Source organism: Mustelus asterias, chromosome 7, assembly GCF_964213995.1.
Source record: "Mustelus asterias chromosome 7, sMusAst1.hap1.1, whole genome shotgun sequence".
Taxonomy (NCBI): Eukaryota; Metazoa; Chordata; class Chondrichthyes; order Carcharhiniformes; family Triakidae; genus Mustelus; species Mustelus asterias.
In genome coordinates this window covers 14,956,226-14,982,287 of record NC_135807.1, presented here as the reverse complement: position 1 = coordinate 14,982,287, position 26,062 = coordinate 14,956,226, and the positions used below count along the sequence as shown (strand labels likewise).

The 26,062-nt window shown below is 46.0% G+C and overlaps 1 protein-coding gene across 2 annotated transcripts in view; it reads right to left on the bottom strand.

The window, feature by feature from the left end:
• Window positions 1-26,062, bottom strand: part of mppe1 (metallophosphoesterase 1) — a 77,741-nt gene that overhangs the window by 28,602 nt on the left and 23,077 nt on the right. For both annotated transcript variants that reach the window (XM_078217018.1, XM_078217017.1), the window contains exons 3-6: window positions 24,306-24,409; window positions 15,523-15,603; window positions 10,195-10,303; window positions 8,212-8,286 (exon numbers count right to left, since the gene is read on the bottom strand). In XM_078217018.1, coding sequence (XP_078073144.1) covers window positions 8,212-8,286; window positions 10,195-10,303; window positions 15,523-15,603; window positions 24,306-24,409 — 369 coding nt within the window. The remainder of the gene's footprint in view (window positions 1-8,211; window positions 8,287-10,194; window positions 10,304-15,522; window positions 15,604-24,305; window positions 24,410-26,062) is intronic.

The window sequence follows — 26,062 nt, the reverse complement described above, 5'->3', positions numbered from 1 at the left end:
AACCGCTTAAATGTTCCTAAAGTGTCTGACTCCACTATCACTGCAGGCAGTCCATTCCACACCCCAACCACTCTCTGCGTGAAGAACCTACCTCTGATATCCTTCCTATATCTCCCACCATGAACCCTATAGTTATGCCCCCTCGTAATAGCTCCATCCACCCGAGGAAATAGTCTTTGAACGTTCACTCGATCTATCCCCTTCATCATTTTATAAACCTCTATTAAGTCTCCCCTCAATCTCCTCCGCTCCAGAGAGAACAGCCCCAGCTCCCTCAACCTTTCCTCATAAGACCGACACTCCAAACCAGGCAGCATCCTGGTAAATCTCCTCTGCACTCTTTCCAGCGCTTCCACATCCTTCTTATAGTGAGGTGACCAGAACTGCACGCAATATTCCAAATGCGGTCTCACCAAGGTCCTGTACAGTTGCAGCATAACCCCACGGCTCTTAAACTCCAACCCCCTGTTAATAAAAGCTAACACACTATATGCCTTCTTCACAGCTCTATCCACTTGAGTGGCAACCTTTAGAGATCTGTGGATATGGACCCCAAGATCTCTCTGTTCCTCCACAGTCTTCAGAACCCTACCTTTGACCCTGTAATCCACATTTAAATTAGTCCTACCAAAATGAATCACCTCACATTTATCAGGGTTAAACTCCATTTGCCATTTTTCAGCCCAGCTTTGCATCCTATCTATGTCTCTTTGCAGCCTACAACAGCCCTCCACCTCATCCACTACTCCACCAATCTTGGTGTCATCAGCAAATTTACTGATCCACCCTTCAGCCCCCTCCTCTAAGTCATTAATAAAAATCACAAAGAGCAGAGGACCAAGCACCGATCCCTGCGGCACTCCGCTAGCAACCTGCCTCCAGTCCGAAAATTTTCCATCCACCACCACCCTCTGTCTTCGATCAGATAGCCAGTTACCTATCCAATCGGCCAACTTTCCCTCTATCCCACACCTCCTTACTTTCATCATAAGCCGACCATGGGGGACCTTATCAAACGCCTTACTAAAATCCATGTATATGACATCAACCGCCCTACCTTCATCAACACACCTAGTTACCTCCTCAAAAAATTCTATCAAATTTGTGAGGCACGATTTGCCCTTCACAAATCCGTGCTGACTATCCCGGATTAATCCGCATCTTTCTAAATGGTCGTAAATCCCATCCCTAAGGACCTTTTCCATCAATTTACCAACCACCGAAGTCAGACTGTTCAGGTACAGTTCCCCTTGTGGCAACTAGGGGAATTTCACAGTAACTTCATTCCAGTGTTAATGTAAGCCTACTTGTGACACTAATAAATAAACTTAAGAAACTTAAACTTTGAGGAATCCTTCATCCCATCGTCCTGGGGATCCACGTCCAAGTGACAGAACTGAGAGGAGAGTGGGAAACACACATTCGATTCCTTGACCCTCGAATGGAACGAGACTTTGGGTAAATTTTACAATCTAAACAAGCTCTTTTGAGATTTAGCCTTTTCTATTCCACTCCATATCCACAAGGTCCTCCCCTCTTATCTACCTTCTTTCAAGCGAGAAGAGGCAAGTTTTTCTAACCTTCCTTTGTAATCCAGTCCTCGTGGCCTCACTCTGTCCCACAATAAACAGCTGAGAGTTTCCCTCATGCCCCAGTGACGAGACTGAATGCCGTATTCAGGAGCTGGATTAACCAGAGCTGCTTCATAACAACAGCCTCTGCTTCATGGTTTAATGACTTGTCAACACTGCTGAGGGTGGTTTGCTTTACTGGTTGCTGCTCTGCGGTGACAGGAATTGTTCGCATTCACTCTGGGAACTTATAGAATGTGAAGTTGGGGTATTGAAGGGACGTGGGAGTGAGTGGGAATGGATTGTACTTTGCGGCTTGTGGGAAGAAAAACACCAGCTTAGACTTGATGGGCCAAACTGCCTTGTTTCTGCGCTGTGATATTCTACAATTCCATGATCGGAATTCTCCCATTTTCAAACCAAGGCCACGGTTCTCCCGAATTGGGACTGAGTGCCCCTACTGGCGGGAAAAGGGAAGTGCTTCCTGTTGGCATTGGCAGTGCTTTTCAGGTGGGATTCACCCACCTGAGAGATACTAATGAAGTCATTGCGAGCAACCCTCCAGCCAGACCCGCTGTTCTGAGACCGAGCCGCCATTTTTAAAGTCTCTGCTCCCCAGAAAATCAAATGGTGCCCCCCCCATCCCACCCCCGAGCAGGGAAGCACCAACCCCTCACCAAAGAGGGGCATCCTCACAAATAACGGGTAAACCCAATCCCGTATCACACAGGAATGAGGGTGACTCAACCCAAAACCACTTCCCTCCTCAGTCCGCTCCCCCCCGAGACCCTCCACTCAGGCCCCCATCCCCCCCCCCCCTCAGAACACCCACCCCCACCCCCACCCCACAGTCCCTCTCTAGGCCACATGCCTTGGCAATCCTAACGGTGCACAGTCTCCTGATCCCCTGGCACTGACACCCTGGCCTGGCACCTTGGGGGCCCCCATGGGGCTCCAGTGGCCATTTGTCTCTCTGCTGCTGCGAGGCTGCAGAGGAACGGTCCCTCAGGGGTCCTTGGAGTTGGGTGGGCTCAGACTAGAGGCAAGAGGTTGAACTCATCACTCCCCGCTGGGATGGGGTTGTCGTGGCTGGACTGCCCGTTCTAGCCCTGGCAGACCTGAAGATCATCCCCCACACGGTGATTTCAGGTGGACCTGTGATCACAATCTGCATTCTATCTGCATTTGGAGTATTGTGTACAATTCTAGTCGCCACACTACCGGAAGGATGTTGATGCATTAGAAACGGTGCTGTAGAGATGCCTGGTTTAGTCATAGAGTCATAGAGGTTTACAGCATGGAAACAGGCCCTTCGGCCCCACTTGTCCATGCCACCCAGTTTTTACCACTAAGCTAGTCCCAATTGCCCGCGTTTGGCCCATATCCCTCTATACCCATCTTACCCATGTAACTATCTCAATGCTTTTTAAAAGACAAAATTGTACCCGCCTCTACTACTGCCTCTGGCAGCTTGTCCCAGACACTCACCACCCTCTGTGTGAAAAAATTGCCCCTCTGGACACTTTTGTATCTCTCCCCTCTCACCTTAAACCTATGCCCTCTAGTTTTAGACTCCCCTACCTTTGGGAAAATATATTGACTATCTAGCTGATCTATGCCCTTCATTATTTTATAGACCTCTATAAGGTCACCCCTCAGCCTCCTACGCTCCAGAGAAAAAAGTCCCAGTCTATCCAGCCTCTCCTTATAACTCAAACCATCAAGTCTCGGTAGCATCCGAGTAAATCTTTTCTGCACTCTTTCTAGTTTAATAATATCCTTTCTATAATAGGGCGACCAGAACTGTACACAGTATTCCAAGTGTGGCCTTACCAATGTCTTGTACAAATTCAAAAGATGTCCCAACTCCTGTATTCAATGTTCTGACCGATGAAACCAAGCATGCCGAATGCCTTTTTCACCACCCTGTCCACCTGTGACTCCACTTTCAAGGAGCTATGAACCTGTGCTCCGAGGTCTGTTTGTTCTATAACTCTCCCCAATGCCCTGCTATTAACTGAATAGGTCCTGCCCCGATTCGATCTACCAAAGTGCATTTATCTAAATTAAACTCCATCTGCCATTCATCGGCCCACTGGTTTGGAGGATATGGACTATGAAGAAAGGTTGAACAAACTTGGATTGTTTTTGTTGGAGCATCGGAGGATGAGGCGGGACCTGATAGAGGTTTACAAGATTATGATAGGCTTGGATAGAGTGGATAGTCAGAATCTTTTTTCCAGGGTCGAAGGGTCAGTTACTCAGGGGCATAGGTTGAAAGTGAGAGGGGGGAAGTTTAAAAGAGATGTAAGGGGTAGGTTTTTCACACAGAGGATGGTGAATGCCTGGAACGCGCTGCCAGAGGAGGAGGTGGAAGCAGATTTATAACAACGTTCAAGAGGTATCTGGATAGATATATGAATAGGCAGGGAATAGAGGGATATGGATCACATAGCGGCAAGAAAATATTAGATTAGAGAGGCATCAGTGTCAGCACAGACTTGGTGGGCCAAAGGGCTTGTTCCTGTGCTGTACTGTTCTTAGTTTTTTTGTCTGTTCTTTGTATTCCTGACCGTCAATTGTGAAACTTCTGAAGTGGTTCTGCGACAGAGGGCAGGAACTGGTGTGTCCTGGCCATGTAGTGAATGGTGCATTAGGAGCAGCGCAGCACTATGGCAGTGTGGCACTCACCCCAAAATCCCTTGTCAACTGAGGACCACCTTGTGAGTGCCACTCTTCCACAATTGGGTTTTAGACCGATGCAATCTCACGCTGGCGTGACGCAAAGGCCTGATGGGATAGCCGGCTCTTTTAATGAGCATTCATGAGATGCAAATGGTGTTCACAGCACCAGCCAGCAGGACGACTGACCCACCATTAACCCTCCATTGGGAGAATGACTGCACTATTTTATATCGATGCGTTGCTGACTCTTTGGGACCCGCTAGATTCTCTGCACCCAACCACCACCAAATCCGCTCTGGAGAGCCCACGTTTGGCCCATATCCCTCTATACCCATCTTACCCATGTAACTGTCTAAATGGTCCTATTTTTGGATCCCTTGCCTTTCACCTTGATTGGAATGTGCCCAGCCTGTACCGGAAGCATTGCTTCATTGAAGATCATTGTTCCATTCCAATTCCTCCTGTCAGTCTCTGGTTCCATTTTACTTTACATCCCACTGAAATTAGCCCTCTTCCAATTTAGAAGTTCCACTTTAGGTTGTTCCTTGATCTTCTCCATTACTAATCTAAATCTTCCATACAATCCTTACAATGCACAAGGAGGCCATTCGGCCCATTGGGTTTGCACCATCCTTCCGAAAGGACACTCTACCTAGGCCCATCCCCGCCTTATCCCCAGAACCCCAACATCAATCATGCACCAATCCACCTAACCTACACATCTTTTGGATTGTGGGCGGAAACCAGAAGACCCGAAGGATACCCACGCAGACATGGGGAGAACGTGCAAATGCCACACAGTGACCCAAGGCCAGAAATCGAACCCAAGTCTCTGGTACTGTGAGGCAGCAGTGTTAACCACTGCGCCATCCTAATCTTATGGTACAATGATCACTCTCACCCAAACGTTTCCCCAGACACTTGGTCCACTTGGCCTAGCTCATTCCCAGCACCAGATCCAGCAATGCCCCCTTTCCAGTTGGGTCGAGAACATACTGAACAAGGAAGTTCTCCTAAACATATTCCAGATATTCCTCCCCCTCCTTATCCTTTAACATTTTCCAAATTGAAATTTGGGTAATTAAGACCTCCAGCTTCACTACAGAAGGACTTGGTGGATGATGAGTCTGGGAAAGGGTGTGTAGATAGTTTGAGTCATGTTGAGATCAAAAAGGAGGAGGTATTGGGGTTCTTGAGAAACATTAAGGTGGACAAGTCCCCAGGGTCTGATGGGATATACCCCAGAATATTGAGAGAGGCAAGGGAGGAAATTGCTGAGGCCTTGAGAGAAATCTTTGTATCCTCACTGGCTACAGGGGAGGTCCCAGAGGATTGGAGAAAAGCCAATGTTGTTCCTTTGTTTAAGAAGGATCGCAAGAATAATCCAGGTAATTACAGGCCGGTGAGCCTTACATCAGTGGTAGGGAAATTATTGGAGGGGATTCTTTGAGACAGGTTTTATTCCCACTTGGAAATAAGTGGACGTATTAGTGAGAGGCAACATGGTTTTGTGAAGGGGAGGTCATGTCTCACGAACTTGATCGAGTTTTTTGAGGAAGTGACGAAGATGATTGATGAGGGTAGGGCAGTGGATGTTGTCTACATGGACTTCAGTAAGACCTTTGACAAGGTCCCTCGTGGCAGGCTGGTGCAGAAGGTGAAGTCGCATGGGATCAGAGGTGAGCTGGCAAGGTGGATACAAAATTGGCTCGGTCAAAGAAGACAGAGGATAGCAGTGGAAGGATGCATTCCTGAATGGAGGGCTGTGACAAGTGGCGTTCCTCAGGGATCAGTGCTGGGACCTTTGCTGTTTGTAATATATATAAATGATTTGGAGGAAAATGTAACTGGATTGATTAGTAAGTTTACCGATGACACAAAGGTTGGTGGATTTGCGGATAGCGATGAGGACCATCAGAGGATACAGCAGGATATCGATCAGTTGGAGACTTGGGCAGAGAGATGACAGATGGAGTTTAATCCGGACAAATGTGAGGTAATGCATTTTGGAAGGTCTAATACAGATAGGAAATATACAGCAAATGGCAGAACCCTTAACAGTAGTGACAGGCAAAAGGATCTGGGTGTAGAGGTACACAGGTCACTGAAAGTGGCAATGCAGGTGAAGTAGGTAGTCAAGAAGGCATACGGCATGCTTGCCTTCATCGGCCAGGGTATTGAGTTTAAAAATTGGCAAATCATGTTGCAGCTTTATAGAACCTTAGTTAGGCCGCACTTGGAATATAGTGTTCAATTCTGGTCGCCACACTGCCAGAAGGATGTGGAGGCTTTGGAGAGGGTACAGAAAAGATTTACCAGGATGTTGCCTGGCATTAGCCATGAGGAGAGGTTGGAGAAACTTGGTTTGTTCTCACTGGAGCGACGGAGGTTGAGGGGAGACCTGATAGAAGTCTACAAGATTATGAGAGGCATGGACAGAGTGGGTAGTCAGAAGCTTTTTCCCAGGGTGGAAAAGTCAATTACTAGGGGGCACAGGTTTAAGGTGCAAGGGGCAGGGTTTAAAGGAGATGTACGAGGCAGATATTTTACACAGAGAGTAGTGGGTGCCTGGAACACGTTGCCGGGGGAGGTAGTGGAAGCGGATACGGTAGTGACTTTTAAGGGGCGTCTTGACAAGTACATGAATAGGATGGGAATAGAGGGATGTGGTCCCCGGAAGGGTAGGGGGTTTTAATTAAGTCGGGCAGCATGGTCAGTGCGGGCTTGGAGGGCCGAAGGGCCTGTTCCTGTGCTGTAATTTTCTTTGTTCTTTGTACTTTATACTTCTTGCACTCTGAGATTTCCCTGCAAATTTGTTTCTCTCTCTCCCTCTCCAAGATGAAATATTTCACACTTCTCTGCATTAAAACTCATTTTTCACGTGTTGGCCGATTTTATCAGCAGGTTAACAGTCTCCTGAAGTTTCCTTTTCTGCTCTTTATGATTTAATACATTTTTGAATTTGCTGTTCTTTACAAGTTGTGATAATCTGCCCTGTATACTCATGTCTAGGTCATGAATATATAAAGAAGAGCAGTAACCTTCATACCGACCCTGGGTGATGCTATATACATCCCTCCAGCCTGAAAAACAACCACTCACCACTACCCTCTGCACCCGCAACCAAGAATCAGAACACAAAAGCCGAGGACCCCGGAGGTGAGAATCAGAGACCCAGAATGAGAATCAAAAACTCTGGGACTCTCATTCCCCCTCACCCAGTCCCCCCACCAACCCACACCCAGGAAAAGGGGTTCAAGTCCTGAGACCCCTGGGAATGAAGCAGAAGCTCTGGGGATGAGGGAGGTACAATGAGGCAGCTATGGAGGAGATATTGGGGATGTGAGTAGGTGTTTCTCAGACAGTGCAGTCCGTATGTACAGAAGCCACTCACACTGGCTGTTGATGAAGGAATGAGCAGCCAACAGCTTGAGTGAGTGAACCTCGAAGAGAACTCGATGGAAGAGAAGGTCGTGGGCACTTGGCCATTGCGAGGGGTCTCAAGCCAAGCATTTCTGGATAAATTCTCTCATCAAAGGGTTCACATCTGTTAAAAAGTATCTGGATGAACACTTGGCACATTCAGGGCTACGGGCCAAGTGCTGGCAGATGGGATTAGGTTGGAGTTCAGGTGTTTCTAATGTGTCGGAGTAGACTCAATGGGCCGAAGGGCCTCTCCTGCGCTGTATGATTCTATGAGGTACACCTCAAGCTGTTCCTAAAGGTTGATACAGCAGAGTAAAGTAGGAGTAAAAACAACTGAGCGGTAGAAGCCAAAACAATGCATTTGTGTATCTGATCATCCAAGCACAGACAGGTGATCAAGGTTCAAATTCCAGACTCAACCTTAAAGAAATAAATTATTGACCCCCATCTGAGCTCATCCAGCCAGAAAATAATGTAGACGTATCTTGCACCTTTAACATTGCTTATCATAGGAAAACCAGATTCCTACCTGGAGTAAGATCGGAGCAGACGCCGGGAATGTCTCCTTTTCTTTACAGTTCTCGTTGGGATGGTTTGGGTCCAGCTGTTGACAAAGAGTTATCATGATCAAAGGTTGGCCGTTTCAATTTAATTTTACATTATTTTATGTAAATAATAGAATATCAATCGGCGTATAAACTCTGCAGGGAGTAACTCACCTCCTGACTCCCCAAAGCCTGTCCACCAGTTACAAGTCAGGAGTGTGATGGAAAACCCTCCACTTGCCCGGACGAGTGCAGCTCCAGCAACACTCAAGAAGCTTGACACCATCCAGGACAAAGCAGCCCGCTTGTCTGTCACCCCAATCACCATTTTCAACATTCACTCCACCACCAACACAGTGGCAGCAGTCTGTACCATCTAGAAGATTCATTGCAGCAGCTCACCAAGGTGCCTCCAACAGCACCTTCCAAACCCTGACCTCTACCACCGAGAAGGACACAGGCAGCAGATGCATGGGAACCCCATCACCGGCAAGTTCCCCTTCGATTCACAAACCATTCTGACTTGGAACAATATCGCCGTTCCTTCAGTCGCTGGGTCAAAATCCTGGAACTCCCTCCCTAACAGCACTGTGAGTGTACCTACACCACATGGACTGCAGGGGTTCAAGAAGGCAGCCCGCCACCATCTTCTCAAGGACAATTAGGGATGGGCAATAAGCAGAAGGGGTTGTGTGAAATCTATCCACAAGATGGATGTATGAGAAATCCAAAGGTGCAGAAACTGGGTAATGTGGCACACCGAGAGAGGGCTATAGGGGAATTGAAGCTAAGCTTTTAAGTTTGAGTAGGCTTACATTAACACTGCAATTAATTTACTGTGAAATTCCCCCAGTCGCCACACTCCACCGCCTGCTTGGGTACACTGAGGGAGAATTTAGCACAGCCAATGCACCTAACCAGCAAATCTTTTGGACTGTGGGAGAAAACTGGAGCATTCGGAGGAAACCCACGTGGACACATGTGCAAACTCCACACAGACAGTGACCCAAGCAGGGATTCGAACCCGGGTCCCTGGCGCTGTGAAGCAGCAGTGCTAACCACGGTGCCACTCTGCCGCCCCAGAAGATGTAGCCAATGTGTTGCTACACTGGGAGGTACAGAAAGTGGAAAAGTGAATGGAGAAATGACAGAGAGATAGAGCAGCACCGTTCTAATTACACAAGATATCACGAGCATTTTGACCAGATAATCAAATAACCTGATGTTTTATTTGAAATAAACATTTTCAAATGTCATCGCCACAAATCTGTGAACTGAATTAATGACATCACTGTCAGTAATGTTTACATCAAATATTTAATGCTTACAAGGCGTGAATCAAAGTAAATGACATTAAGATCAGCACATTCGCAGTGCCAGAGATAGAATCGTACAGCACAGGAGGCCATTCAGCCTTCCATATTTGTGCTTGCAATAGAGCCATCGAGAGGCACTGTTGTTACTGGACTAGCAATCCAGAGAGCCAGGGTCATCCTCTGGTGAACCGGGTTCAAATCCCACCACGGCAGATGGTGAAATTTGAGTTCAAATTTGGAATTAAAAGAAAACCATAAAACCATTGTCGATTGTCGTAAAAACCCATCTGGTTCACTAATGTCCTTTAGGGAAGGGAATCTGCCGTCCTTACCCAGTCTGGCCTACGTGTGACTCCAGAGCCACAGCAATGCGGTTGACTCTCACCCACCCTCTGTAAGGTCCACTCAGTTCCAAAGCAATCAGAAATAAGCACTGGTCCAGCCAGCGACACACAAGTCTCATGAACAAATAGAAATAATCCTCCCATCCCCCGCACTACCCCCATAGCCAGGCACTTTTCCTTTACAGGATTTATCTAATTTTTTTTAAAAGTTACCATTCAATCAGCTCTTTCTTTGGGAAATAAGATCATTTTAAGTTGTGTATTGATTGCAACATCCCAGTTCTTTCACAAACGCTGTTTAACTTACCTCTCGAGAGCAGTTTAATGCGAAAGACAGTTTATGAAGATCATTTTCCACTTTCTCACAGATAGAACAACCGTCTCCTTGCAAAGCAATGCTGTTTACTAGAACGAAGCTGCAAACACAAACAGCAACATAACTCTTCATTCCATCTACATTTTTCATAGAATCATAGAATCCCTACAGTGCAGAAGGAGGCCATTCGGCCCATCGAGTCTGCACCGACCACCGGGGCCCTATCCCCATAACCCCTCATATTTACCCCGCTAATCCCCGTGACACTAGGGTTAATCTTAGCATAGCCAATTAACCTAACCCGCACATTTTTGGACTGTGGGAGGAAACCAGAGCACCCGGAGGAAACCCACGCAGACACAGGGAGAATGTTCAAACTCCACACAGACAGTAACTCAAGCCGGGGATTGAACCCAGGTCCCTGGCGCTATGAGGCAGCAGTGCTAACCACTGTGCCACCGTGCCATCCCACTGTTAATGGATTATTTTCCGTGAATATTGAAAAGTGTGCTGAAGAGTGAAACACTGCTTTAGTTGCGCTAGCGAGACACAATAATATCTCTATTCCGCCAACATTCGTACGAGCAGCCCGGGCTAAACCAGGCACCATCTGTCGGGATGGTCTTGATCATGAAAACTTTTAAAGCGGAAACAATCAAAAGTTGGGTCTTGAAGGGATGTGGGGGGGAATTCCCCGGCTGGCGGGATTCTCTAGTCTCACTGGCAGTGTAACCCCCCTGCTGCGGGTTTCCCAGTAGAGCGTGGGGTGGCATCAATGGGAAATCCCATTGACAGCAGCGGGAGCAGAGAATCCCACCACTAGTGAACAACATGCCACTTCCCGCTCCCAAGAAACATGCAGCTCAGAGGCTGGAGAATTGCCCCCCATAACCACCTCCTCTGGCAGCTTCTTCCATTGTGGATTGTCTGAGAAAGAAATGGCATTCCTAGTCTGTGTGGATGATTATCATATTTTGCCTTTGCCGGCGGGCACCAGATACTTGTTCTGTCTATTCCCACTTCCATCCTGGATTTTATAGAACGTGGTCAGCCTATCTTTCTTCCTCCTTTGCTGTAGTGATTCCAAATCTTTGAATAAAGATGTGTCACTGTGAGCACTTTGCTCCGAATCCAGCTCTACTCTGCCTCCAAAAAACACCTTCATTGTACCCGCCTGATGTTTTCATTGCTGTAGCAATTGTCTTTACATCACATCCTGCTCTGGGTCCATGTCTCCGAGAATTGAGTGAAACTGCCTAACACTATTTTACTTTCGCACTTTGTAAAAAAGAATTTCAGACATCTATGATTTCTATGTTATTGTCCTCTGTCGGATCTCCTTTCCGTAAAGCTGGAAGTATAAAGCACTTCAAATTTTTCTTCGCTAAAAGTTACCAACACGTTTGTTTTGCAACGTCTGCTATCTTTGCATTTTTCTAAATTTTTATTTAAAAGGGGGAAAATGGTCAGCTTCTCCCTCTGCAGGATAAATCTGTTTCTAAAGTACCCCATTCTCCCAAACGGGAGAAGATTCAAACTTGAGAACTCATGGCTGAGGTGTCAACACATCCACTAACCAATGACCCAGGAAACCACTCAAATAGTCAGAGATCAAAAGGACAGAAATCACCTTCTACAGTGAGGGCATCCACAGCAGCTGTAACGTAGGGATGGGACTATCAGTGGTTGCCAAGATCACCGGTACCCTAAGCATGCTTGCGTATGCTTCATTCCAGGTTAGCATTGCAATTGTCAGGCATTGAACGGACCACAGGTCCATCAAAATGATGCACTGCTCAGTGTTACAAAAACATCTGTCTATGTTGGTCAGCCATGATGTGGAGATGCTGGCGTTGGACTTGGGTAGGCACAGTAAGAAGTCTCACAACACCAAGTTAAAGTCTGACAGGTTTATTTGGAATCACGAGCTTTCGGAGCGCTAAAGAACAAAGGACAAAGAAAATTACAGCACAGGAACAGGCCCTTCGGCCCTCCAAGCCTGCACCGACCATGCTGCCCGACCATATCTCTCTATTCCCATCCTATTCATGTATTTGTCCAGACACCCCTTAAAACTCACTATCGTATCGGCTTCCACTACCTCCCCCGGCAGCCACTACCCTCTGTGTAAAAAACTTGCCTCGTACATCTCCTAAAGAACAAAGAAAATTACATAAGATAGAATTAAAGAGTATACTGGGGACTACTACCTCTGGCAGCTTGTTCCAGACACTCACCACCCTCTGTGTGACGCATCTGTGTGAGTGATGAAGGAGCAGCGCTCCGAAAGCTCGTGATTCTAAATAAACCTTTGGACTTTAACCTGGTGTTGTGAAACCTCTTACTATGTTGCTCAGGAGTGGTGATGTTCACTGATGATTGCACAATGTTCAGCACCATGCGCGATTCCTCAGATACTGAAGCAGTCCATGTCCAAATTGCAGCAAGACCTGGACAATATCTATTTTAGGCTGACAAGAGGCAAATAACATTCATACCACACAAGTGCCAGACAATGACCATCTCCAACAAGAGGGGATTATCACTGACCAGAAACTGAACAGGACAAACCATATAAATACTGTTGCGAGTGACTCCCGTCCTCAATCCCCAACTATAAGTGTGATGTTAGTGTACCTTTAAGAAAGGTTTTTTAAATCATGATCTTTGGAGATCGGTGTTTCTCATTGCTGCTGAGCTGTCGACCAGATGTCCTTTTATTGCTCCTTAAGTGGCTTAAAAGGAGGCCTCAGGTGCTTTCTGAGATTAGTTTTATGACCCTGCTTTGTTAAGAGGAAAGGACATGGATTCTGGACAGATTGTTTTTCCTTCCTAGGGAGTTGAAGGTTTTTTTTTCTGTTTGGCTGCAATTTGAGTTTTAGTTTTAGAAGGGACAACAAGCTGAAAAGAAGTGTTTCTCTCTCTCCCTGTATTAGTTGGAAATTCTGCTGGTTATCTGAAAACAACGTCTTGCCTTTCTGACGGGGTGAATCTGCTGTTGGGGGCTTGACCAGAGTCTACCTGGGGTTCTGGGAAGTTGTTCTGACTTAAAACTGTTCTGGGTGTGTCAAGAGGACTACTAGAACTTACAAGACTGAGAGTTTTCAATTCTCCAACCAAAGGACTCAATTCCAGTATCACGTGAGCAGTAGACTTGCTGTGTTTAATTTGTTGAAAGGGTTTTGTTTTTGGGATTGGTTTGTTTGGAACATCTTAGATATATTGTTAAGGGTTGTACATCATCGTGGTTGTTGGTTTTTTGTTTGAATATAGTTAACATGTATAGTAAGAAAATTAGCAAGAACAAACTATCTACAAGGTGTACTGCAGGATCTCAGCAAGGTTCCTTAGGCAGAGCCTTCCAAACCCACTATTGCTACCATCTAGGACAAAGGAAGCTGATACCTGGGAACGCCACCGCACCTGAAGTTTCCTCTCCAAGCCACTCATCATTCTGACTTGGAAATATATTGCCGTTCCTTCACTGGCTGGGTCAAAATCTTGGAACTCCCTCCCTAACAGCACTGTGGGTGTGCCTACTCCTCAGGGACTGCAATGGCTCAAGAAGGCACCACCCCTTGGCAACTAGGGATGGGCAACAACTGTTGGTCCAGCCAGCAACACCCACATCCCACAATTTAATTTTAAAAAGATGTTAGCTCCCACAAAAGGCAGTGGAAATCTAAAACGCTCCTTCTAAAAAGACTACAGAAACGTGGTTAATTGATTAAGACTAAGTGCATCAGGAAACTCAGAGCAAAAGTAGGTAAATGGAGTGGAGGCACTGATTAACAATGCTCCTATCTTCTTCTATTGAACTGGTCGGAGCTGTGATGTGCAATGATAAACCACTATCAGAGATTGGCCTCATGCAGTATTTGCTCCAATGTAATGATCAGAAGTTGTTTGTTGTTATGGGGTTCATTTTTCTGTGGTGAGGTTTGCAAAGCACCTCATTACCCATCAATGGACAGGTTCCAGCCTGAAACAGTAACTCTGATTCACAACTTTCTCGGAGATCTTTCAAGATGAGGATAGGAGCCACTGTGACAAGACACTTGAATGGGAGAGACTTAGTTTGCGTAAACAAATGGTCAGGATAGGTCTGTACTTAGTTCATGTGAGCACCTCAAAGCCCAAAGCTATTTGCTTTCAGAGTTAATATTTACCTAACCAGGGAGAGGAAAGTTAGAGTGAATTTACAGCAAATGAACTTTGATTCAATAGGTCTATTTCGAGAGAAAAATCCTGCTGTGTCTTTGTTGTTTTATATTTCTGGGGGTGTAAATATAGAAGCAAAAAACAATAGGGGGAATTCAGCCCTTTGAGCCATGTAACGTATAAATTACAAATATATCACAAGAAAAGGTCTGCCACATGGAGCCAAGACTATTTAACAAGGTAAAACTAACTGGCGCAATGGTACAAGTCCATATGCTTCAGATGGTATATGAGTAGGAGGCACCATCCATCTTCAGCATCACAACACTCACAGGCTTCTTAAACAGTAGCTTCCCCAGAACTCACACAATGGATTGAGGAGGGGGCTCTGATCACCAGGACTGTCGGGAATACGAACATTAGCAATAGTACACAGGCTTGCTCCAACATTATTTTTTCTAAGCCGTAGAATCCCTATAGTGCAGGAGGAGGCCATTCAACCCATCAAGTCTGTACCAATCCTCTGAAAGAGCACTTGACTTAGGTCCACTTCCCCACCCTATCCCCATAACCCCATACACTTACCATGGCCAATCCACCTAACCTACACATCTTTAACACTAAGGGGCAATTTAACATGGCCAATCTACCTAACCTACACATCTTTAACACTAAGGGGCAATTTACCATGGCCAATCCACCTAACCTACACATCTCTAAATACTAAGGGGCAATTTACCATGGCCAATCCACCTAACCTGTACATCTTTAACACTAAGGGGCAATTTACCATGGCCAATCCATCTAATCTACACATCTTTGGACACTAAGGGGCAATTTACCATGGCCAATCCACCTAACCTATACATCTTTAGACACTAAGGGGCAATTTACCATGGCCAATCCACCTAACCTATACATCTTTAGACACTAAGGGGCAATTTACCATGGCCAATCCACCTAACCTACACATATTTGGACATCTTTGGAAGTCACCGTGTTTCAAAATGTAGGAAATCAAATTAGGAACTTCTTCCCCCACCACACGCCCTCCCCACCCCACCCCCGCACCCCTGCAGAGTACCAACTGCTCTTCAAACCATCAAATATTATCAAGCAATACATTAGGGTTGGTAAAAACAATTAGGTTTCACTTACTTTACTCCTTTCTTTGTCACCACTTTTGCAGAAGTGAAGTTAAATATCCCCTCAAACCTCTGCAGTTTGTACAAATCCATCCTGGAAAAAAAAAGTCAAAGATATTTGGCTCAGTTTTACTAAAAAAAACATTTTGTGAATATTTCTAACACAGTAAAATCCAGGCGAATGGAAAACTATCACAGACAAGGCGTTACAGCAGCTGTTGTTTAAAGTGGGGGTGGGGGTGCGGGGGGAATGTGTCATGAACCTCTCACGCTCTCTATTAATAGCCCAGACTTCTCAAATACAAGGTCAGCAAAACCAACAATACACTACTATGCTCTTATTCAACTCTGCTCATCAGCAACTTTCTAAACCCTGACATTCGGAGAGGCAGGGATCCCGTGCCGTTTCCACATTCATTCAGGATATGGGCAGCACGGTGGCACAGTGATTAGCACTGCTGCTTCATAGCGCCTGACACCAGGGTTTGTTTCCTGGCTTGGTCACTGTCTGTGCAGAGTTTGCACGTTCTCCCCGTGTCTGCGTGGGTTTCGTCCAGGTGCTCTGGTTTCCCCCCAGATTCTGAAAGACGTACTGGTTCGGTGCATTGACCCGAACATGTGCCGGAGTGTGACGACAAGGGGAATTTCACAGTAACTTCATTGCAGTGTTAATGTGAGCCTTACTTGTGACTAATAAATAAACTTTACTTTACTTCAATTCCTTAATCAATTTATTTTGTTTATCATTGATTATAAAATTGGTGTTCAAAAGATATCTTCTTTTAATGCCCAAATAGCTTTCTACTTTGGAAAGTTACTCTCCTTCGCAAGTTAAGATGTTCTGAATTGTTGCTGTATTTGGGCCGGCACGGTGGCACGCTGGTTAGCACTGCTGCCTCACAGCGCCAGGGACCCAGGTTCAATTCCAGCCTCAGGTCACCGTCTGTGTGGAGTTTGCACGTTCTCCCCGTGTCTGCATGGGTTCCCTCCGGGTGCTCCGATTTCCTCCCACACTCCAAAGATGTGCGTGTTAGGTTGATTGGCCATGCTAAATTGACCCTAGCATCTGGGGGATTAGCAGGGTAAATGTGTGGCGTTGCGGGAATAGGGCCTGGGTGGGATTGTGGTCAGTGCAGACTCGAAGGGCCGAATGGCCTCCTTCTCCACTGTAGGGATTCTATGATTATAGAGATAGAGTAAAGGATTGTGACTAATTGGATAGCTCTTTCAAAGAGGCAGCACATCCTCGATGGGCCCAATGGTCTCCATCAGTGTATGATTCTATGATTAATTCTAGGGTGTATACATGAATAACCGAGTGAGTCAGAGAGTGCAGGATCCCAGGTTCAGCCCCTGCTCACTGCTAGTAACTGATTTCAGCAGCACATTGGTGTGGGTGCTGTAACTAGCCTCAGCGACCTCAGGTGGTGGGGTTGGTGGGTGGAGGGAATCAGTTGGGCTCCTATTTGCAATCACTGAGGAGTTGAGCACTGCAGGAGTGTATATGTGTGTAGAAACACTTGGGGTAAGTTTATTTATTCGTGTCACGGGTAGCCTACATTAACACTGCAATGAAGTTCCTGTGAAAATTCCCTAGTTGCCACACTCCGGCGCCTGATCGGGTACACTGAGGGAGAATTTAGCATGGCCGATGCATCTAACCAGCACGTCTTTCGGACTGTGGGAGGAAACTGGAGCAGCCGGAGGAAACCCACACAGACACGGGCAGAACAGGCAGACTGCACATTTAAAGTGACAAAGCCGGGAATCGAACCTGTGTCCCTGGCATTGTGAGGCAGCAGTACTAACCACTGTGCCACCGCGCCACCTTCCATGTGTGTGTGTGTGTAAGTCAGGAGAATAGCAAATTGACTGAGGAACCAGAGAACACCAGTGCCCAGAGAACCAAACTCCAACAGGGACTCAATGTCCTTATGACAGGAGGAACAGTGTTCAGAAAACGAGCCGAAACTAATAACATGAGTAATAACAGGAGTAGACCACTCAGCCCATCAAACCTGCTCTACTATTCCCTACCTTGGCTGTTCCTTTGCAGGTTAGGTGGATTAGCCATGGTAAATGCAAGGGATTCCGGGATAGGGAGGGTCTGGGTAAGATGCTCTTTCGGAGAGTTGGTGCAGACTCGATGGGCCAAATGGCCTCTTTCTGCGCTGTATGATTTCCTTCCCTAAAGAACATTAGTGAACCAGATGGGTTTTTATGACAATCGCAGTGGTTTCATGGTCACCATTAGACACTTACTTCCAGATTTTTATTGAATTCAAATTCTGCCCTTAAATTTATCACATTAAATATAATCGTGAAATTGTTGTGTCCCTTCAAAGGAAACAGAGAAGGGTTTATAAGCACAGCTCCAATTGCAGAGCAGAATTCATAAGCACCATTATAACCAAAGGTTTGGAAGAACTTTCTAAAATGCTAGAGAGAATAAAGACTTAAATGCCATAACAGGATTTAAAATATTTGAATGCAGGGACACTAGTCAAGCTAATATATGTACCAACAAGGTAACACTTGGTATAGCGTGCAGGATTGATAGTTTATTTTCAGTTCATTAACTGTCGCTGCTTTTCAGGAAGGAAAAGAATAAACAACAAACTCAGAAAATGAATAATGTAATCCGATAATGTCAAACTCCACCCTGCCCCAGAAGTCCACAGCGGAGGGAATGAGCCACTGGATTTAACTGTTACTTCAGACTTGCTTAAAACTAACCACATACACACTCTGAAGACGTGTCACACGGACTTGAAGCGTTAACTCTCTCTCCGCAGATGCTGAGTTTATCCAGAATTTTCTGCTTCTTATTACATACGCTGGAATGTGTTACAAGGCAGTGAATGCAGGCGAAGATTGAAAATGTGTTACAGACCACAAGAACATTTTCCAAGTTTTTTTATTCATTCATGGGATGTGGGCGTCACTGGCTGGGCCTACATCTACTGCCCATCCCTAATAGCCCTTGAATTGAGTGGTTTACTCGACCATTTCAGAGGGCAGTTAAGAGTCAACCTCAAGCTCTTACTTTAGGCGACATGTTGTCACGGTGGTTAGCATTGCTGCCTCCCAGCGCCAGGGACCTGGGTTCGATTCCCAGCTTGGGTCACTGTCTGTGTGGAGTTTGCACATTCTCCCCGTGTCTGCGTGGGTTTCCTCTGGGTGCTCCAGTTTCTTCACACAGTCCGAAAGATGTACTGGTTAGATGCATTGGCCATGCTAAATTCTCCCTCAGTGTACCCGAACAGGCACCGCCGGAGTGTGGCGACTAGGGGATTTTCACAGTAACTTCATTGCAGTGTTAATGTAAGCCTACTTGTGACACTAATAAATAAACTTAAAAAGGATTTGAAAGGATATGAACAGGGAGCGGAGAGGGTAAGACAGTCAGGGAGCTCCAACATGTTAGCCTCACGAGGAGGCAGGATTTATCAGGATGTTGCCTGGTATGGAAGGCATTAGCTATGAGGAGAGATTGGAGAAACTTGGTTTGTTCTCACTGGAACGACGGAGGTTGAGGGGCGACCTGATAGAAGTCTACAAGATTATGACGAGCATGGACAGAGTGGATAGTCAGAAGCTTTTTCCCAGGCTGCAAGAGTCAATTACTAGGCAGCATAGGTTTGAGGTGTGAGGGGCAAGGTTTAAAGGAGATGTATGAGGCAGATATTTTACAGAGGGTGGTGGGTGCCTGGAACTCGCTGCCGGGGGAGGTACTGGAAGCGGATGCGATAGTGACTTTTAAGGCCATCTTGACAAATACATGAATAGGATGGAATAGAGGGATATGGCCCCTGGAAGGGTAGGGGGTTTTAGTTCAGACGAGCAGCATGATCGGTGCAGGCTTGGAGGGCCGAAGGGCCTGTTCCTATGCTGTAATTTTCTTTGTTCTTTTGAGGCAGCTCCATCCACAAAGACCTGGCAGTTCAGTACTGTAATTTATGTTCCGGTTTGTCCTGTTTCGAGGTGTCGGCGTTTTTAGTGGGATTACTCACTGGTGGATTAAGCTGAGTCGGATTTGTTGGCATCAGTAGTACATGTTAATGAGGCTGCGCATTGGACCGACGTTCATGCTTCCCAAGACTCCATGGCAGCACACAAATCAAAACAATCAGTCACCCCTGACTAAGTGGCATATGTGGAGAAAATTAACAGTGCCAATTTGCTGGGTCAAATAATTTTCATGCACAGCTCAGAACAATAACCGTACTCCAACGTTCTGTGGGCTGATCCACCTGATGTTATTAGGCTGTGGGATGACATCACTGAACCTAAGCTAATCTTTACTTCCCAGCCAAAGGAACCTCTCAGGTCGGGAACAGAACGGGAAGTGCTGGCTTTCCCATCCGTACCCTCAACTCGATTGAAATTTTCAAAGCTCCCAGTGTACACAAATAGCATAAGGTTTTGAAATGAGGGTATTTATATATCAGAGACAGTCCCCTCCTCCTGTCAGGGTGTCAATCTTGACAATGTGGGGATTCAGATTTAGTCACAGTTTGTGACGTTCTAATTCTCACATAAACCTAGGAGAATGAGAAAAGCTTGATTTCCAGAAGGAGTTAAATTTCCGCACTTTGTCTCCGGAACGCTGGCCCGGATTTTGCAGTAGGAATAACGCTGAGGCGATGGGGAGGTAGTGGTGCAGTGGTATTGTTACTGGACTACTAATCCAGAGACCCAGGGTAATAATGGGGGCCTAAGTTCAAATCCCACCATGGGAGAGGGTGAAATTTGAATTCAATTTTGGGGTGGCACAGTGGTTAGCACTGCTGCCTCACAGCGCCAGGGACCCGGGTTCAATTCCCGGCTTGGGTCACTGTCTGTGTGGAGTTTGCACATTCTCCCCGTGTCTGCGTGGGTTTCCTCCCACAGTCCAAAGATGTGCAGGTTAAGTAGATTAGCCATGATAAATTGCCCCTTAGTGTCAGGGGGACTAGCTAGGGTAAATGCATGGGGTTATGGGGATAGGGCCTGGGTGGGTTTGTGGTCAGTGCAGTCTCGATGGGCCGAATGGCCTCTTTCTGCACTGTAGGGTTCTGCGATCAGAGCTGAAGGAGTAAATTAGACAGCAACCTCTGTTGCCTACACTAATAAATGCAGAAAGCAGGAAGTTGCTGTCACAAGTTACCTTCCCCAAGCTTTACTACACTGGTACATCGCTGAGACACAGCATTCAAACAAATTGCGCTGCCTAACCTCTAGACACACCAGAAAAAGTTAGCCCTTGTTCATTCAACTGTAATTGAATTTCTAACAGAGTGATTTCTCACGAACCACCTCTCCAGCATTGAAAACACACATATAAAACTATTTTGTTTTTAAATTGTCTTAAAAAAAACTTAACTTTTTTCAGAAACCTTTCCTGTCTCTTTTATCTCATTCCATCGATTAGTCCAATTTAAATTGAATATTTTACTCTTCCCGTTTAGACTCTGCAGCTTTGATCGTCACTACGGTGCTTTGTGGGAGCAGGTGGGAAAGTAATTTTAGTTAGGAAATTGAAATTCCTGGTTTTATTTTGTTTATTTATTAGTGTCACAAGTAAGGCTTACACTAACACTGCAATGAAGTTACTGTGAAAATCCCCTAGTCGCTACACTCCGGCGCCTGTTCGGGTACATAGAAATCATAGAAACCCTACAGTACAGAAAGAGGCCATTCGGCCCATCGAGTCTGCACCGACCACAATCCCACCCAGGTCCCACCCCCATATCCCCACATATTTACCCAACTAATCCCTCTAACCTATGCATCTCAGGACACTAAGGACAATTTTTAGCATGGTCAATCAACCTAACCCGCACATCTTTGGACAGGGTGCACCGAGGAAGAATTTAGCAAGGCCAATCCACCTAACCAGCACGTCTTTTGGACTGTGGGAGGAAACCGGAGCACCCAGAGAGAACCCACGCAGACACGGGGAGAATGTGCAAACTCTACACAGACAGTGACCCAAGCCGGGAATCGAACCCGGGTCCCTGGTGCTGTGAGGCAGCAATGCTAACCACTGTGCCACTGTGCCACATGTCACATTTTGCGATATAGAACCATAGAACCATAGAAAATTACAGCTCAGAAACAGGCCTTTTGGCCCTTCTTGTTTGTGCCGAACCATTTTATGCCTAGTCCCACTGACCTGCACTTGGACCATATCCCTCCACACCCCTCTCATCCATGAACCCGTCCAAGTTTTTCTTATATGTTAAAAGTGACCCCGCATTTACCACTTTATCCGGCAGCTCATTCCACACTCCCACCACTCTCTGCGTGAAGAAGCCCCCCCTAATATTCCCTCTAAACTTTTCTCCTTTCACCCTTAACCCATGCCCTCTGGTTTTTTTCTCCCCTAGCCTCAGCGGAAAAAGCCTGCTTGCATTCACTCTATCTATACGCATCAAAATCTTATACACCTCTATCAAATCTCCCCTCAATCTTCTACGCTCCAGGGAATAAAGTCCCAACCTATTCAATCTCTCTCTGTAACTCAGCTTCTCAAGTCCCGGCAACATCCTTGTGAACCTTCTCTGCACTCTTTCAATCTTATTTACATCCTTCCTGTAACTAGGTGACCAAAACTGTACACAATACTCCAAATTCGGCCTCACCAATGCCTTATATAACCTCACCATAACATTCCAACTTTTATACTCGATACTCCGATTTATAAAGGCCAATGTACCAAAGGCACTCTTTACGACCCTATCCACCTGTGACGTCACTTTTAGGGAACTCTGTACCTGTATTCCCAGATCCCTCTGTTCAACTGCACTCTTCAGAGTCCTACCATTTACCCTGTACGTTCTTCTTTGGTTTGTCCTTCCAAAGTGCAATATCTCACACTTCTCTGCGTTAAATTCCATTTGCCATTTTTCAGCCCATTTTTCTAGTTGGTCCAAATCCCTCTGCAAGCTATGAAAACCTTCCTCGCTGTCCACTACCCCTCCAATCTTTGTATCATCAGCAAACTTGCTGATCCAATTTACCACATTATCATCCAGATCATTGATATAGATGACAAACAACAATGGACCCAACACCGATCCCTGCGGCACACCACTAGTCAAAGGCCTCCACTCAGAGAAGCAATCCTCCACAACCACTCTCTGGCTTCTTCCATTGAGCCAGTGTCTTATCCAATTTACTACCTCCCCATGTATACCTAGCGACTGAACCTTCCTAACTAACCTCCCATGAGGGACCTTGTCAAAGGCCTTGCTGAAATCCAGGTAGACAACATCCACCGCCTTCCCTTCATCCACTTTCCTGGTAACCTCCTCGAAAAACTCTAATAGATTGGTCAAACATGACCTACCACGCACAAAGCCATGTTGACTCTCCCTAATAAGTCCCTGTCTATCCAAATATTTGTAGATCCTATCCCTTATCACACCTTCCAATAACTTGCCCACCACCGACGTCAAACTTACTGGCCGATAGTTTCCCGGATTTCTTTTGGAACCTTTTTTAAACAACGGAACAACATGAGCCACCCTCCAATCATCCGGCACCTCCCCCGTGAATACTGACATTTTAAATATGTCTGTCAGGGCCCCTGCAAGTTCAACACTAGCTGTGTGTCTTAGCATCACAGCGTGGGTCTTTATTTTCACAACGGATTCCGCACCCAGCCTGACTGACAACAGCTTTCAAGTCCTGGGTACTGCATCTCAGGAAGGATATACTGGCCTTGGAGGGTGTGCCACTCAGATTCACAACAGGACGTGAGAGGGTTAAATGAGGGGGACAGGTTGCACAGGCTAACTTTATAGATAGAGGATGAAGGGTGATCAAACTAAGACGTTTAAGATGACTAAAGAATATGACAGGGTGGATGAAGAGAAATTATTTCCACTGATGAGAAATTCATAACGCTTGAATCTTTTGATGAGGTTTTGTTTATTCATTCATGGGACATGGGCGTCGCTGGCTGGCCAGCATTTATTGCCCATCCCTAGTTACCCTTGAGAAGGTGCTGGTGAGCTGCCTTCTTGAATCGCTGCAGTCCATGTTCTGTGGGTTGACCCACAATGCTTTAGGGAGGGAATTCCATGATTTTGACCCAATGACTGCGAAGGAGCGGCGATATATTTCCAGTTCAGGATGGTGAGTGGCTTGGAGGGGAACTTGCAGGTGGTGGTGTTCCCATTTATCTGCTGCCCTTGTTCTTCAAGATGGAAGTGGTCGTGGGTTTGGAAGGTGCTGTCTAAGGATCTTTGGTGAATTGCTGCAGTGCATCTTGTAGATAGTACACACTGCTGCAACTAAGTGTCGGTGGTGGAGGGAATGGATGTTTGTGGATGTGGTGCCAATCAAGCGGGCTGCTTTGTCCTGGATGGTATCGAGCTTCTTGAGTGTTGTTGGAGCTGTACCCATCCAGGCAAGAGGGGAGTATTCCATCACACTCCTGACTTGTGCCTTGTAGATGGGGGACAGGCTTTGGGGAGTCAGGAGGTGAGTAACTCGCCACAGTTTAATTCAGGTCAAAAATATTTGAGATAAAGACAAAGTGCTGGAAAAACTCAGCAAAGTCTTGCAGCATCTATGGATAAAGAAACAGAGTTTACCTTTCAAATCCAACACGACTCTTCAGTACTCGATAATATTTGAGATTGGATTGAGACATTTATCACTTGCATCCAATTTTGGCATAACTAGGTGAAGTATTTCTGAAACAGTCCTTTTAATAGACAGAAGATCAACAGGCAGAAACATGGATGACAATATCCCCCACCCTGTCTGGGTGCAGCTGAAATGGTTCCGTGGCAGCTTACTTACTCATAGTGGAAGCCAATATCGTGATTCCCAACAACCACAAACAACTCAGTGTTGGATGAATGCCTGAACATCGTCTGAAAACGCTGTACATCATCTTTAAAGTCCTATTAAAGATACACAGTGTCAGTACAGGAATTATACATTATCCAATAATTCAGTCTTGCATCGGGAATCAGAAAGGAAACGGCTCGTTATAATCGGTCTGCTACAGAAGAAAAATATCCCTGTCCATTCCCGTAATTGGCAAGACGGTCCCTCCTCTAAAAGGGTGATCTGTACTCATCTAGCACCTTGCACAATCACAGGACATCTCAAAGTGCTTTACAGCCAATCATGTACTTTTGAAATACTGTTGAAATGCAGGAGAATTTGTTTACCCCAGTCCAACGCCTCTCCACATCGTAATGCAAGAGAGGCAGCAGCCAATTTGTGCACAGCAAGCTCCCACAAACAGCAATGGAACAATGACCAGATCATCTGTTTTTTGTGATGTTGATTGAGGAATAATTACTGGCCGGGATCTCTTCTTCAAAATAGCGCCACAGGAGAAGGCAGAAGATAGCGCAATTTAATATCTGCTCCAAAGCTGCACTTCCAACTGTGTCGGCCTCTTGCAACACCGCACCAGAGAGTCAGTCGTTATTTTTGTGGCCAAGTCCTAGAGTGGGACTTCAACCCACCATCCGAAGGAACACCACTGGATTAAATCACTATTCCTTTTCCCCCAGCCTTGCTTATTTGCCAGGACATTTTAGGCCTTTTATTGAAATGTTCAAACTATCTTCAAATATCTTCAAGGGCGGCACGGTGGCACAGTGGTTAGCACTGCTGCCTCCCAGTGCCAAGAACCCAGGTTCGGTTCCAGCCTCGGGTGACTGACTATGTGAAGTTTGCACTTTCTCCCTGTGTCTGCAGAGTTCCCTCTGGGTGCTCCGGTTTCCTCCCATTCTGCAAAGATGTGCGAATTAGGTTGATTGGCCATGCTAAATTCTCCCTTAGTGTCAAGGTAAATGAGAGTTACAGGAATCGGGTCGAGGTGTGATTGTGGTCAGTACAGACTATTTGATTTATTATTGTCACATGTATTAACATACAGTGAAAGGTATTGTTTCTTGAGGGTATTCAGACAAAGCATACTGTTCATAGAGAAGGAAACGAGAGAGTGCAGAATGTAGCGTTACAGTCATAGCTAGGGTGTAGAGAAAGATCAACTTAATGCAAGGTACGTCCATTCAAAAGTCTGACAGCAGCTGTTCTTGAGTCGGTTGGTATGTGACCTCAGATTCTAGTATCTTTTTCCCAACGGAAGGAGGTGGAAGAGAGAATGTCCAGGGTGCGTGGGGTCCTTAATTATGCTGGCAGCTTTGCCGAGGCAGCAGGAAGTGTAGACAGAGTCAATGGATGGGAGGCTGATTTGCGTGATGGATTGGGCTACATTCACGACCTTTTGTAGTTTCTTGCGGTCTTGGGCAGAGCAGGAGACATACCAAGCTGTGATACAACCAGAAAGAATGCTTTCTATGGTGCATCTGTAAAAGTTGGTGAGAGTCGTAGCTGACATGTCAAATTTCCTTAGTCTTCTGAGGAAGTAGAGGCGTTGGTGGGTTTTCTTAACTATCCTCAATGGGCCGAATGGCCTCCTTCTGTACTGTCGGGAATCTATGATGATTCTATGATAATGCCACCTTTCCTTGGAATGCCTGCACTGCTTTGTTTGCCAGAGTTTGCAGAGTCTCCATTCTAGACCAGTAACATAA